This window comes from Crinia signifera, chromosome 3, assembly GCF_055691185.1.
Source record: "Crinia signifera chromosome 3, ASM5569118v1, whole genome shotgun sequence".
NCBI classification, from domain to species: Eukaryota; Metazoa; Chordata; class Amphibia; order Anura; family Myobatrachidae; genus Crinia; species Crinia signifera.
This window is the reverse complement of record NC_139219.1, coordinates 97,546,843-97,563,176: the sequence shown is the minus strand read 5'-3', so window position 1 is coordinate 97,563,176 and position 16,334 is coordinate 97,546,843. Positions and strand designations below refer to the sequence as shown.

The following is a 16,334-nucleotide window of genomic DNA, read 5'->3' as shown; positions in this document are numbered from 1 at the left end:
GCCATGATTTTCGTGAATACACGAGGGGCAGTTGAGAGACCAAAGGGCAGCGCACAAAACTGAAAGTGCTCGCCCAGTAGAGCAAAGCGCAGGTACCGCTGGTGATTTTGGCGAATGGGGACATGAAGGTAGGCATCCTGGATATCCAGGGATGCCAGAAAATCTCCCGGTTCCAAGGCCAGTATGATGGAGCGTAAGGATTCCATCCGAAACTTCGGAACCCGGAGGAACCGATTGAGAGATTTCAGGTTCAGTATTGGTCGATCGGGCTTCCGAACCAAGAACAGGCTGGCATAGAATCCTAGACCCCGTTGCGATGGGGGAACCTGTACAATGACCCCCGTTCGAAGAAGGGACTGAACGGAGTCCCTGAGGGCACTTGCCTTGATGGGATCCTTTGGTAGATTGATGGAAAAGAATTGAGAGGGAGGGCGATGGCGAAACGTGAGAGCATAACCTCGTGTGACGACATCGCGGACCCAACCGTCTGTTGTTGTGTCCCGCCATGCGGTGGAAAATCTCAGCAGACGACCTCCCACCCTGGGGTCCCCCAGGTGGAGGTCCGCCCCGTCAGGCAGACGGCTTGTCTGGCTGCTTGGGCTCGGGGCGACGGGTAGACCAGGCCTGACGTCCTCGCTGTTTAGGCGGTCTTGAAGTATGAGGCTGTGATCTTGGAAATGGCTGACCCCGTGCCCTGCCCTGAGGTCGAAAGGCCCGAAAGGAAGTAGCACGAGGTCGCGGAGCCGCTGTAGATGGCAGGAAGGCAGTCTTTGAAGCCGCTACTGTAGCCACTATTTTGTCCAGTTCTGGGCCAAAGAGGATAGTCCCAGTGAACGGCAAAGCCTCCAAAGCCCTTTTGGAGTCAGCATCCGCCCGCCAGGAACGGAGCCATAAAGCCCGTCTTGCTGCAATGGCGGAAGCCGAGACCTTGGAAGCGAGAACTCCCGCATCTAGGGCAGCTTCTCCTAAATAAGCTGCAGCCTGTTGGACCCTGCCTGCTAAAGGTAAGAGTTCCTCCCGGGGTGTACCCTCAGATAGGCCCCTGACGAGGGAGTCTGCCCATTCTGAAAGCGCCCTAGCGACCCATGCTGAGGACAAGGCCGGTCTAGCGACAGCCCCTGCATGCGAATAAATGACCTTTAGGAAATTTTCTAGCTTCCTGTCGGTGGGGTCCTTCAAAGAAGCGGTGTTAGGAATGGGCAAAGTAGAAGCTCTTACCAAGCGTGCCACATGGGCATCCACTGGAGGTGGACTTTCCCATTTAACTCTGTCCCCCGGGGGGAGGGGATAAAGAGTGGGAAATCTTTTGGGGAGCTGAAATTTACGATTAGGGGTAGTCCATGCTTCCTCCAAGATATCCTCCAGTTGATCGGATCTAGGGAAGAAGGAGGAAACCTTCTTTTTACGTTTAAAGACCGGGCCCTTAGACACCGGGACTTCATCCTCTGCCAAGTCAAAAGTTTCTCTGACAGCCTTAACAAGGGCCTCCACATCTATGTCAGGAGGAGGGGGGTCCTGGGGGTCCTGGGGATCTGTAGCAGGGTCAGCGTCGGGAGGGTTATAACCCGTATCCCCCTGATCAGAGTCTGTGTCTGTGTCAGTGTCCCCTAAAAGCTGAGGAGGGTCGTCCCTGAGCAATGCTGGGCGCTTAGCCGGTTGTTTGGACAACATTTGTTGTAACCCCTGAACCGAGGCCGTTAGGGAGCTAACCCAGGGAGGCTCCAACATGGGGGGTAAAGCACTCTGGGCTGAAGCGGGAGGAGCCGCCTGCGGAGCAGGCTGCGCAGGAGGAGCAGACGTAAGGCGGTCCACCAGCTGCGACATGACCTGGGTGAGGGACGAAGCCCAAGCCGGCTCAGTAATAGATGAGGCGGCTGAAGGCTGCTGCTGACGCCTATGACAGCATGCGCAAAGGCCATCAAACACTTCGTCATGTGTTGACAAGCTTGCAGCACAGGAAGTGCAAGTGCGCAGCAAAGGAGCTCCCCCCTCCTTAGGTGCCTTTCTGGACATGTTAACCTGAGGCACACTACAATCTCCACAACCCTATAAGGTGTGAGAAGTGGCTGAAGTGGCGCTGCAGCACAGGGGGTGTAAGGTTACAGCACTTACACACAGCACTTATACACAGCAGAGCATACAATGCACAGAAAAATAATAAATGCAGCAGCTCTCACTGACCAAAGCCCCAAGGCTGGCAGGAGGAAGCTTGTATAGCCTGACCTGTGGAGGAGAGGTATACAGGGGATAGCCCAGTGTCTCCGGAGGTGCAGCAGGCAGCGCGGCTGAGGCAAAGATGGCTGCTCCGCGTCCTGTGCAGGGAGGGAGAGGGCGGAGGAAAGCCTGCGGCGGGAACTCTGTCAGAGAAGGCGCCAGCAGACCCGGGGGAGGGGCTAACGGAGTGAGCCTGCCTCCCCCTGCTGATACTGAAGCCCCCAGGGAAAATGGCCGCCCGCAGCATCAGGCAAATAGCGGGGATCCCTCTAGGGATTGACCGCTGCCTGTGCTGCGCTCCGTTGCCTGATACCCTGGTGGTCTAGCGGGGGAACGAGCGACTCGGTCCCCGCCCGATCAGCACAGTCCAGCGGTCCCCAGCCGCCGGAGCTGTAAGCCGCGATAGGCGCCTAGCGCCTCTTACCTGCTCCCAGCTTCCGGCTTGCGGCTGTGGGTCCCGCTGCGGAGGATCCCGGCCGAGGTCACTCACCCAGTCGTGGTGCTGCGGCCGCCGGTGCTGGGAGTCGTTGGGGCGGCAGCGCGGGCGTCTCACAAGACGCCCAGCGCTGCCTGCCCTAGTTAAAATAAAAAATAAAAACGGGCTGCCAAAGGCAGCCCCCCGTTTCAAAGGTGCTGCTCCTGCCGCACCAAACGAAAAAACTGGTGGCCTGAGGCGGGGGCGGGGTATAGGAGGGGAGGAGCCCAGTTCCCGGAGGCTTAGGATTTTGTTTATCCCGTTTGGTGCCTGCCAGGTCCATCACCACCTATACCCAGCGTAAGCCCTGTGTCTCCTATGGACTCGAGACAGAAACAATACGCATTAAATGCTCCCTTTTGGCTTTGCCACAGTGTTAGCTATGGACTTTACCAATAGCTCCAAACTTTAAACCCAGAGCTTTAGCCACGAGGTTAATGCTGCAGCTAATTGAATCTACGCCTATACAGGTTGAGTATCCCTTATCCAAATTATTCCAAAAAACAGTCTTAAGAATGGGGACACCTGCAATAGCACTTCTGGTGACCAGGACAGCCGAGAGGGGAGGGGAGCGGGTACTAATTACCCGGGCCCAGGCTTGCTGGAGGGGCCCCGCAGGAGCCCTGGTCTGACCCCTCCGTCCCTCCCAGGTAGCAACAGCAAAACACACTTCTACAGCACGTGCTTTGCTGACAGCAGACTCAGCATGATTGTCTCACTGACAGCGTGAGAGGTCATGCTGAGCCTACTGTCGTGCGGTGTGTGCTGCTGCTGAGATTACAGTTTTTAGAGTTTTCTATCACCCTTCTCTAAACATTTGGGGGCGTGGCCTAAGTGCTTCATGCACAAATGTGTACGTATTTCATGTGTTTATACAACATAAATGCAAGATACCTCACTGAATTATACAAATATTCCAAAATACAGAACAAATCGGTTATTCAAAATTCTTCTGGTCCTGAGCATTTTGGATAAGGGATAATCAACCTGTATATTAAGATTGTGGCATTTACTACCAATTTATCAACAATGACATTTACATTTGTAATATTGCATAAAAAGTGTCTCATTTTCGGTTTAGTCATATAGCTCATTCACTAGACTCGTGTTCATTTGCTGGATTTAGCACAGGTTCTGCTAGCATAGAATGTCCAAAGCTGCCAGGTTTAGTAGCTTATGCCAGTACCGTGCCCACTGATTACCAGTCCTCAGCCATCATTATTAGCACCAGCATTATAGCCACCCCATGTTGGAAGCCAAAGCAGTATTTGAAGAAGGGAGGGAAAAAAAAGCCTCAAAATGAGCTTGGAAGTACAGTATGTCTATACATCCATGAGATGGATCTTGTCAATACATCGCAATGGTAGCCACCCAGAAACAGCTGTCACTTATAGAGCAATCCAAACACATGGTCTAAACCAGGCATGTCCAACGTTGGCCCTCCAGATGTTGTGAAACTACACATACCAGCATGCTTTGCCACAGTTTTGCTATTAGAGAATGCTAAAACTATTGCAAAGCATGCTGGGATGTGTAGTTTCAAAACATCTGGAGGGCCAACGTTGGACATGCCTGGTCTAAACCATTCCCTCTTGCTTTTCGCAGAGCTATCAGTCAATTTTTACACTTGCACGGGATACAGAATCACTCCCTTTCTATGTTTAACCGATATAAATTCGGTACCACTCCTGTTTTTTTGGTATGTAAAAGTCTAACCAAGATCATTTTTAAGAAATAGGCATAGTAATGATGATTGTTTAGGTCTAAAAATGGTTTGTATATTCTACATAAACTATCCTCTTTAATAAGAAACTTACCTCAAAAAGGTTTTTTTAATAGATCATTTACCATATACACAAAATCGATAGATAGATGGTATGGGAGACAAAACAGGAGCCTGATAGTGTATTGATAGGTACCAATAAATCTTACTATGTATATTTTTAATCATGTTATTTATGCCTTTTTTATATGAATAAATTCTTATATGTATTTATTTATTATTCTTCCTTTGGTATATAAAAACAAGAGGTGGTATTAACGGGACAAAGAGCCTCACATCCCTAAGTGGAATTCGTTTACCGATATGACCAATAATTTGGTACGCATTCCTCATTCGTAAATACTTATTGATACCTATCAGGCGCCTGTATTCTCTCCTGCACCTCCCTAGAGACACCCAACCGATTCACCAATTCGGCTACAGAGAATTGGGCTTTTTTTTTTTTTTTTATATCAAATTTGGCAAATGCACATAATTAGTAAGGCCTATTCAATCTATAAAATGTTAAACACCATTTAGGCCGGTATCCTCTTAGCCCAATAGTGTACCACCACTTTCTTTTTGCATTTTCCTATCCTATGGTCTTCTGCAAAGAACCACGTTTTCCAGTCAAAAACATATGTATTTTCACTTGTACTTATGGCAGCTTTTAGGTACACTTATTAGGGATTTAGTTAACAAAACTCCCAATAAGTGTCGTCAGTCAGGGCTAACAGGATAGCATCAGGGCAATACATCTGCACTAGTAACTAACCATGACTAATAGGATACCGGCCTCAACCTTAAGGATTCTACATAAAAAATAAAAATAATATACCTTTTATGCTGTTTCTAGTAAACATAACCCCTAAATCAGCTGGAATGGAGTCAAAGCCACTGCTGCCGACAATATATACTCCTTTATCGGCTGCCTGGCTGTCATACTTCAATACCATTGATTCAAGGAACTGTGGAGAGGAGAAACAGTACATAAAGCTTTGCCGTAATAAAAGGAAAGTATTGTGAAATTACTATTGCTACTTCAACAGCACGATTCTTTCAAGAAACAAAAATGGTGTCTCTTAGAATACATACATTAGAATAATCTTAGAATACATTTTGGGATAAAAAAAAAAAAAAAGCGTAAGATTTCTAGGTGAGCCCCACCTCATGTTCCCTTATCTGCCGCTGCAAGTATTAGTGCAAATTCGTAATTTGCTGGGACTAGGATGTCATTGCACTAGTATAATAAGAATAGGTTTAACATAGGTATAAATTATGCTGGTATATTAATATTTTTTTTTTTTAGGCTACCGTAATTTTCAAGCAATAAGTCCCACAGGTTAATCAATACAATTATAATACTTTGTTGAAACACAGGAAAAGACTAAAGGGGTATATTCAATTATAGGTGGATCCATTCAGACATTCCTTTGTCGGAATGGATCCAACACTACCTAGTCAATGCAGCTGCCAAACCCGAATGTCGGATTTGCCCACTCAGCCGGTGCCGGGACCAGGTGAGCGTTTCGGCTGTAGGCGTCTGGGAGGCAGCTAAACACCACAAGAGAAAATTCCCGCACCAGTACCAGATATCACTTTTATACGATCCCCCTCCCCCTACTAGTCACAAAATTAAGGAGACATATTCTTCCCTAATATTTAACTGGGAGGTGCTATCCACTACTTGTTCACAGACTCAAAATCAGGTATCTTTTAGGGTGCATTGATGATCAAATGATCGTTTAAAAATTAACTTTTGTTAGGAGATAATAAAAGTACATTTTTAAACGATTATTTTTCTTTGTGTGTGTTTTAGGTCTGGAAGGCAGCTGTATGCAACCTGTTGGTGGAAGGAGCCGGGACAGTTGCGGGTGACCTGCTCTCACCCGGCTGGTGGCCAGGACATGAGAGGATGACACCGGGTTAGCTGCTCCTCGCACCGTCCTCCCTGCCTCAATCCAACATCTTTTCATGGTGGATTGAAATAGCCAGAAACAGGGCCAAAACCTGTTGTATTTGGCCGCATTTCTGTCAAAAGATGGATTTGCACATATTCCACCTGGTTTCCCACAGTTCATAGTATTCCGATCATAAAAAGGCAGACTTGAATAGGTAAGAACCCCTTCCAACCTAAATTAGTCAGAAAAGACTAATTGAATATGGACCTAAACCTTCGAGCACAGAAGCAGAAGCTGTGGATAAACTTACTTGGGGTTCTCCACTGATATCAACAAAGCTTGCTCCATTTTCAACACAAGCCTTCACCACTGGTTCACCATAAAACCTGTACTAATAAGCACAAATGTCATTTTATATTAATACCAAAGCCATCTACTGTATATAGCACAACATTAATTCACAGAAATAAAACACATTCATCATATAAACCTTTTATTACATAACTCTAGGCTAAAATATTTCCTTGGTGAAAAAAAAAGGTTAAAATTTTACATTTATTCTGTATTGTATATTTGATGATAAATGTCCTTTAAAAAGGCCAAAGATGTGAATAGGGTACTCTTTACTTAGCACGGCGCCCATCGCGGGCATTGAATGCACTAAAAAAAAAAAATCGGGTGCGACGCGACCGACGCGATGCCCGCGATTTCCCATAGGGAACAATGTTAAATGTCTCAATTGACCCGATTTTCCTGTTCAATGCCTCAATTGACCCGATTTTTCCATAGGAAACAATGTTAAATGGCCCACAGAGGCCAAATAGGCACCCTGAAGTGTGAAATGACCCCCACAATTGTTAACGCCACCCCACGATCAACGTGAACCCGAAGAGTGGTGAGCGCAGCGAGCCCGCGAGGGGCGGCGGTACGCGTCCTACGACCTTTTCATAAACCACACCATTATATTCTCAACTCCACGCCGACGTGGATAGTGGGGGTATGAAAAGGTCGTAGGAAGCGTACCGCTGCGCTCGCCATGCTTCGGGTTGACTTTGATCGTGGGGTGGCGTTAACAATTGTGGGGGCCATTTCACACTTCAGGGTGGCTATTTGGCCTCTGTGGGCCATTTAACATTGTTTCCTATGGAAAAATCGGGTCAATTGAGGCATTGAACATGAAAATCGGGTCAATTGAGACATTTAACATTGTTCCCTATGGGAAATCGCGGGCATCGCGTCGCACCCGATTTTTAGTGCATTCAATGGCCGCGATTTCTTTACCTGCGATGCCCACGATCAAAATCGTGGGCGCCGTGCTAGGTAAAGAGTACCGTGAATAGTAACAGTTTGAGTTAAAACACTATTGGGGAAATTTACTAAGATGTGTATTCTACTTCACATGTGATGTTGCTATGGGCAACCAATCAGATCCTGTCTACTATATTCTAGAGGGTGCTAAATAAATAAGTAGATTCTGATTGGTTGCCCAAAGCAACATCACATGTGATGTAGAATACACATCTTAGTAAATTTCCCCCTATGTAGGGTAACCACATAGTTGGGCACCAATGTCTGCTTGTCTGTGGCGGTGTATGAAATATACAAATATGGTTTTATAGGAGACAGACCAACTGGAATAGAAATAAAAAGCAAGATGAATAAAACAAAGGCTACTTTGGGTGGGTTGAGTACTCTGAAGTTCAGGTTCCCAAATCAAAAAATCCAAAATATTGCTTTTTCCCTTTTTTCAAAACTGAGACATGTATACAATGATCAACTTTGAATGTACAAAATTAAAAATCTTGCAAACAATTTCCTTAAGGCTGTGTGTAGAAGGTATGGACAAAACAAACGCATTCTGTGGGTAAACCTGGGTCTCATTATAGTAGGACAATATTCCAAAATACAGAAAAATATGATATCCAGAATACCCCAAGCGTTTGCATATGGGAGACAACCTGTACAGCTAATCCTTCTGAAAATGAACATGTGTTCATTAAAGGATTATGTAACAAGTTAAAATATCAAATAGGACTTCATTATCAATAATTACAGAAGATAGAACAGATAAATAGTAGACCTTTGTCCTGGCAGAAATAATCTCCGCAAAACGGATTACAAAACTCCATGACTCAAACATAACTGTACACATCTGCAATGCTGCAGTGGGTCAAAAGCTGTAGTAATGTCGTCATCCAGCCATAGAATAGTGTTACTTTGCACAGTTCCAAATGCACTTTTTTTTTTTTTTATATCCCTGCTGTGTACTAAGTGTAACTCGCAAGTAGAACAGACTATGAAAGACTCTTCTGAGGAGTCTGCCACTGAGAATGTGCACAGTGTCTATTTCCAGAATTGGACAATGGCTGTGGGTCAGGGATTGGAACATACTGTAGCTGGCCTCAAAACGCTTAAAGTTGTGCTTCTTGAGCGCTATCATTAGCAATGCATGAGAATAACCGTGCAAGTGATCTGGTGCATACACACTAAACAATATCATTCAGTGACATCATCCTCCCCCGCTCAAAACAAGCAGTCATTTAAGATATTGTCAAAATTTAACTGCACGTTCAAAGAATGGAAAACACAGTTAATTACCCACAGGCGAACACATCGTTAACAATATAGTGGGTACACACTAGAAGAGATATGCACAATATTGTTAATGATATAATCATGCATATCGTTAATGCTATTAGTGATCCTTCTAGGATCAGGGGATGGCAGGGTGTTGGGGTACAAAAGCTGCGTGAGGCGTTTCTGCCCACTGACGTCATATTTGGGGGACCAGGCCGCCAAAGTCACTGTGGGGGAGTGCCAGGCAAAAAAAAAAAAACCTTCCAGAAAAATATCAAAGATGAGGCGGTTTGTATTATACACACTCTTAATTTGGAGTTGAGGAGAATTATCACAGACGTTTTATTTACAAAAGGATGATGGGCTTGGCCCTTACAGGACAACTACATTTTCAATACTGTTGGGTAAAACGCAGAATTTTATTTACTACCTAAAAACTAAGCCTAGATTTTTCCTTGTGTGAAACATTTAACAAAACTCGATACTGTACATTATAACTTAACCATCCATGACAGTGGCCAAATTGGTCCATAAAGTGTTACGTTAGAGAGAGGGTATAATACTAACAAAAATAAATAAAACAGAATTTTTGGCATGCTATATGAAATTACATTCAGCTATATTTTATGGAAGAAAACAATTTAGACCAGAGTACAGTATTCATGTTCTTTAGCACAGACCAATACATGTGCATATATTTATTTGCTTTGTGTAGCTGTACAATACTTACTGGCCCCACACAGTCGAGAACAACGGAGGCTTTCTTGCACATATCAGCAAGGGAGGAGGGATCACTAACGTCACATATTATTATGTCGATGGACTTCAGCTGTGGCCTATCTAAGAACAAACAAGAAAAATACTTCAGCTGCAACTGGTACTGAATTAAATAATACTTAAGCTGGGTACACACTGAGCAATATATCTGTTTAATCAGACTGACAATAAGTGATGAGCATGTTAGCAGCCATGTACCACAGATATGTCTGTAAATAAATTGTACACAGACATATCACATTGCGCTTGTGGCACAGGCGATGGCCAATATAGTTACAGATATATTGGCCCATCGTGCTGTGTGTAAAGGTGCTCACACACTGATAGATAGCTAATCGGATAGCTATGCAATATCCCTTGGAATCCAGAACACCTGATCATGGGTAAACAATCAGAGGGTTTACACAATCGTTCTGTGTGAGTATGATAAGGGGTGTTTGGGATCCCCCCACCGCTGGACGACTGAAAGAGAGGCCGGAGACTGCTAGGAGATTTCAATACTCCTATTCATTTGAATAGGGCGCTCTCTCAGCCAATCAGCAGCCACCCTATTCAAATGAAAAATGATGAGTTTTGAAAATCTAGACGACGTCGGCCACTTTCACCGTCTGCCAGCGGCGTGGGTGCAACAGAGTTGCCGGGACATGGCCACATCGTTCATCATGCTTACACATTGAACGATGAGGGCATAATTGTGCATGACAGCTCGTTCATCTCAACACCTGCTAAAGGGATCAGCAGGCGCGATTAACAAATCCGCGGACACCCACACTGGATCGTCATCAAGGCCACACATGGTACGTTTTTAAACAATTGGTTGGAAATGGCCATATTATTTTAAAAAATTTTTATTGTGTGTGGGCACCTTAAGGGTAAACGTGTTGCAGTAACTGACATCTCAACTTGGCAGGCACATTTTAACGCCCTCCCAGATGAGACGAAAGATGCAACATTATTAGCCTGGTTGGCAGATGAGCCAACCAGGTGTGTACCTAATTGTAGCTTTACTGTCAAAGAATTAAAAAAAAAATATATATATATTTTCCATTGACAAAAAACCTTACGGTTTCACATGTCCCATTAAGGCTTCTTACACATGATCTGGCATTTCTGAAACCTGTTGTAACTCAAACGCCAAAAAGCAATGAAATTCCGATCATTAAGGCTGACTCCTTAATGGACGTGTTCCTTGCGCAATACAGATCTGGTACGCCATCACAGCCTGTGGGTAAGTGCAGATTCAGCACTCTCACAGAGTGAGATTGCTGTCACTCACACAATGGTGGAGCTGCTAATTCACAGATTTGTGTGCTTATTGGAATACACACATGCAGTCTATGCAACTGAAGGTCTGAGCAGTTATGTGGCACGAAGGAGCCCGTCACCCAAACCATGCACTCCGGTATATGGTACCATGAGCTCAGGTGTATAGTAGTAATAACATGCTCGCACACACACACCAAGTATTCATGTGCATGGTAGTAATGACATGCCTGCACACACCATGCATTCAAGTGCAAGTAATGACATGCCCGCACACACCGTGCGCCCAGGTATATGGTAGTAATGATATTCCCACACAAGTACTATGCACTCGGGTATATGGTAATAATGACATGCCCGCACACACTCCATGTGCTCAAGTATATATTAGTAATGATATGCCCCCATATGCACTATGCACTCAGGTATATGGTAAGGGCGCACACACACCATGCATTCAAGTGCATATTTGTAATAACATGCCCGAGCCCAGAACACATTATTGTTGTCATGTCACAGTGCAGCAACGCTCACCCAGAATGTCCGCGGCTCTCTGCAGCACCTCCTCCAGCTTCTTCTGGTTCCGGCCGGCTACAGCCCAGCGCAGCCCCTGGCCCCTGAAATCCACGCCATCTGCCACCCGCGCTACTTCCTCCACCACGAACTGCCCCGTGAACCCCGAAGCCCCGAATATGACTATCTGGTAGGGGCGGCGTGCAGCTCCGGTCGCCATAGTGACTGAGCAGCCTGAACGATGAGCTCAAGGAGAAGCAGGGAGAGTATGACTATGACAGGAAGAGACGCGTCGTCAGGAGGCGGCTATAGCCTAGGCTGGGTCGCTGTGGAGGGGCGGGGCCGGCATCACTGCTCTGTAACAAGCACCTGACTAACAGGGGGCGGGGCTGCTAACAAGTCGTTCAATTTGTTTTCGGTTCCCGCCACCTGTATTGAAAGCTATGAGCAGAATATAATATTAGTAGAAAGAATCACGATGTAAGTCACTGACTGCTTGCAGCATAAACAGTAATGCACGTCGCACCAGTCTTTCTCCAAAAACGCCCACTGTGTGTGTGAAGCCTCGCCCACCTTCATAAAAGCCCCTCCCATTTCGATGTAAGCTAGTCGGGAGGGTACTACTGTCCCAGCAAACTTGTGACATTTTTCTGGGGTGACACATCCCTGAAGGGTTAAGGGCAGTAGCGGCTCTTACCGTTTTGGAGGAGGGGGGCTGCCGCAATGTGTGTGTGTCCCCAGGGCCGGTGCCACCACTACGCAGCTCTAGGCATTTGCCTAGGGCGCCGGCCACTGGAGGGCGGCAGTTTGCCGCCGGTCCCCCCCACGGATGGAGGTGAGTTGCACCGGCGAAGGCCGCAACTCGTCCCCCCCCCCCCCAATAATCCAATCCAATGGGTCACTCAGTTTGCAAATGGCAATAATGAAGTCACCAAAAGCATAAAAGATCTGTGGCCGATTATATCAACCGATAGAGAATTGGTGGATCTCAGAGAGAAGAAAATCATGCCAGTCTATAAGAGAGGGCGGAACCTCTCAGATCTACTGGTACAGGTAGATGTTACCGAGATGACCAAAGGTGTAGCCACCCAAGCAGTGTTCCCTCTAAGCTGTGCGCACGTGCGCGCGCACACCACTCGACGAGCGTGCGCACAGACATTACAACAGAGCGCACAAAGCAGCAGTGGTCCCTTTTTGCAGTTGTGGACTCAAGTAATGGGTGTTTCACCCATTAACTACATTGTTTGCTGTGTTTTGAATGTTTAAATGTTTAATATCAGTTTGAAGTAAAGTTAACACAAATGCTGAACGTCATTTTCCAGTTATATATAAGTGACGCACAAAATTTTTAATTTCCTTCCAAAGTTGCACAGCCAAAATCTTTTGCCGCACACAGTCTTCGTAAAATTAGAGGGAACATTGCACCCAAGCACTTCTTAACTAGACCAGCTGGTTGTTATACATGTGTGGGATGCACCACTTGCAGTGCCATGCTGGTGGGTAACACATCCAGTGGCCTGTACTACTCGCTTTGTTGTATATGTTCTGTCTTGTCCATGTGGACTTTTGTACGTGGGCAAAACAGAATGTCAATTTAGGGAGCGAATGGCTAATCACTGTTCAGTACTTGTTTCCTAGCACGGCGCCCATCGCATACCATAGCATACTGTATTTAGTGGTGTGCGATGCGATATTCCCGTTAAATTAACAGGAGTGCTTGTACAATGAAATATAGCAGCAATCGCATGCAATGCGATTTTTAATTGTACAAGCACCCTGATGGGTGCTTACAATGTTAAATGCACCCCCAGTGTCAACGCCACCCCCACTATCAATGTCAACCCGAAGCGTGGCGAGTACAGCGAGCCCGCGAGCGGCGGCGGTACACGTCCTCTGACCTTTTCATACCCCCACTATCCACGTCGGCGTGGAGTTGATTTTAGATAGTGTGACGAGCCCGAAGCGTGGCGAGCGCAGCGTGGTGAGCGCAGTGTGCCACGCAAGGGGACGCGGAATACAAGCCCGAAGCGTGGCGAGGGGATGCAGAATACATGTAAAGTAATCCGTGTCCCCTCACGGGGCTCGCTGCGCTTGCCACGATTCGGGCTCGGTGGCTCGCTGCGACAGACTTTGTAAAATCAACTCCGCGCCGACGCGGATAGAGGGGTATGAAAAGGTCGGAGGACGCGTACCGACGCCCCTCTCGGGCTCGCTACGCTTCGGGTTGACGTTGATAGTGGGGGTGGCATTGACAATGGGGGTGCATTTAACATTGTAAGCACCCATCAGGGTGCTTGTACAATAAAAAATTGAATCGCATCGCATGCCGCTATATTGCATGCGATGCAATGCAATAAGATGCACTTCGATCAACATCGGGGGCACCGTGCTAGGAAACAAGTACCCACCGTTCAGCCATTCGCCATGCGTTGAGCTCAGGCAACAGTGACCAACCTGTGGCAGGACATTGTGCACAGAAGGGACACAGTATAGCTAGCATCAGGTCAAAGATCATTGGTCACATTCTGATTCCCAAGAGAGGAGGGAATAGGTGTCGGGCACGGAGCCGGGCTTTTGGCATACATAGGTGAGCAGAATTTACACTGATTGTTACAGTTGCCCGGAGACAAGATAAATATTGGTGCCCCCCCCCCCCCCCAACACACAAACACCATCTTATATAAATATATGTATGCATGTGTGTGTGTGTGTTTATGTATGTTATGGATATTATGTTTAGAATAAAGAGAGTGTGAACTCTATGGTCCTGCTAGGAGGAGGAGACAGCCACAGAAGTGATATCAACAGCTTTCAATTAACTGATTCAAACTCACAGGGGTGGAGAGGTGCCCCCTTGGGAGCAGGAGCCCGGCGGCAGATGACTCCATTGCCTCCCAGAGTTTTGCGGAGGCAGGAGGGGGATTGCCAGGGAGAGCTTGCAGGCAGGCGGCCCAGTTTACCTCTATAACCTCCACGTAATCAACCCCCAGCATAATCTGACCACAGAGTCCCGCCAGCCACCACTCAGTAGCCAACGTGGGGGGAAGTATCGGATCACCGCTGGCTCTGTGTAATGCTGGCATACAGCACAGTGAGGACCAGAGGCAGAATTTAAATTCTGGTGACAGTACTCGCGGCCCGGCAGCCAATCCTGCTCCTGATTGGCCGCAGGTCCTCGAATTCCTGTTGTCTAGCGGCCGGAGCTTTACTGGCTAGCTGATGCTGGGTTTTATAACTGAAGTAAGCTACTTACCTGGCATCCGTGGTTGTGGCCTTGGTTCGCAGGTAAGGCTGCCGGAGCCAGGGCCCGCAGCAATTGAAGGCTCACAACTGTGGACATTAATAGTACTAATAATAACATCCACGGCTGTGGGCCCTTTCAATAGCGTGGGCCTCGGTGCAATTCACCGGCTGCACTGCCTGTAGTTCCTCCTCTTGTTATAAGATGCAATGATCTCTATGCCTACTCGTGGCTGGATTTCCCGCTAGGCAACCTAGGCGCTCGCCTCGGGCCCAGCGGGTACCAAGGGGTCTGTGGTCCAGAAAATCCGGTGACCGGTCCTCACACAAGTGTTTCCAGAGGTGTATTGCGGGTCCGACATGCGTTGCATCATGAAATCACATGGACCCGCCTGCACCCAGGAGCGCACAGACATTGCAGGCAGGGACAGATTAAATACCCACCTCAGGCAGTAATGTGAGGATATGAAAATAGGAGGGGGCTGGCAATATACAGCTAGCAAATGGATTGTACTTTTCCAGCACATGGGTGGTAATGGGGAGTGTATGTTTGCAATGTATGGAAACCGTATAACTGGGTTTGACCTATGCATACAGTATGTGATCCTTATTCCAATGCACCTATTAGTGGATAGAGGGCTAACTTGTATTACATTGTTTTGAGCCATCGTGATGACCTTGTGTTTTGTTTATACCTATCTAGGAACTTTGAGCAATAAGATTTGGAGGATTCCAATGACCATATTTGATGTAAATAGAGACGCGCTGCCTCCTCTTCCCCCTGCGCATAGCAATACCTGTCAAACCCTAGTCCCCACCTCCATCCCGCAATGCACCAACCATTTCCTTTCCTATTCATACCTAAACTATAGAGAGAGAAGGGGCACTAAATGCCCTTGACTGTTTAAGCATGGAATCCAAACCGCTCCGAACATAGCCGCCCCAAGTGCCCGCGCTCGCGAGTTTCCAGCTTTGTTCGGAAACCCGAGCACGGCCGAACGTGGGAAGCTGGCGTCGGATTCTCGAGAGACGCCGAGTCTGTAAAAACTCAGCGTCCCGAGAATTTGGCGCCATTTCACAGTCACACTTCCTGCTGAGCACAGCTCTGCTGTTCACGGCGGTGGTGGGCTTCTGGGGCGTTGTGCACTGGAGTATTTTAAATTTAACTGAGGGGTGTTGTGCAGTGCAGAGGGGTGCTGTGCAGTGCAGTCAGACAGAGGGGTGTTGTGTGCAGTGCATGCAGAGTCAGACTGCAGAGAGGTTTGGCACTGTGGTGTTTAACTTGAACTTGTCATCATCAATCACTCATTAGTGTGCAGAGGGGTGCTGTGCAGTGCAGACAGAGGGGTGTTGTGCAGTGCAGAGTAGACAGTGGGGTGTTGTGTGCAGTGCATGCAGACTGCAGAGAGGTTTGGCATTGGGGTGTTTAACTTAAACTTGAACTTGTCATCAATCACTCAGTCATCATCATCATTACATTAGTGTGCAGAAGGGTGTTGTGCAGACTGCACAAGGGTGCTGTGCAGTGCAGACAGAGGGGTGTTGTAAACTTGTGCAGTGCAGACTATACACCATATATACTATCAGAAGAAGCAGAACAAGTTCAGTGTGT

The 16,334-nt window shown here is 47.1% G+C and overlaps 1 protein-coding gene across 1 annotated transcript in view; it reads right to left on the bottom strand.

The window, feature by feature from the left end:
* LOC146063667 (saccharopine dehydrogenase-like oxidoreductase) overlaps positions 1-11,820 on the bottom strand; it is a 59,641-nt gene extending 47,821 nt beyond the window's left edge. Inside the window, exons 1-4 of the mRNA XM_083176252.1 lie at positions 11,504-11,820; positions 9,660-9,769; positions 6,663-6,743; positions 5,290-5,419 (exon numbers count right to left, since the gene is read on the bottom strand). Coding sequence (XP_083032378.1) covers positions 5,290-5,419; positions 6,663-6,743; positions 9,660-9,769; positions 11,504-11,702 — 520 coding nt within the window. The 5' untranslated portion in view covers positions 11,703-11,820. The remainder of the gene's footprint in view (positions 1-5,289; positions 5,420-6,662; positions 6,744-9,659; positions 9,770-11,503) is intronic.
* Between the last annotated feature and the right edge of the window lie 4,514 nt (positions 11,821-16,334).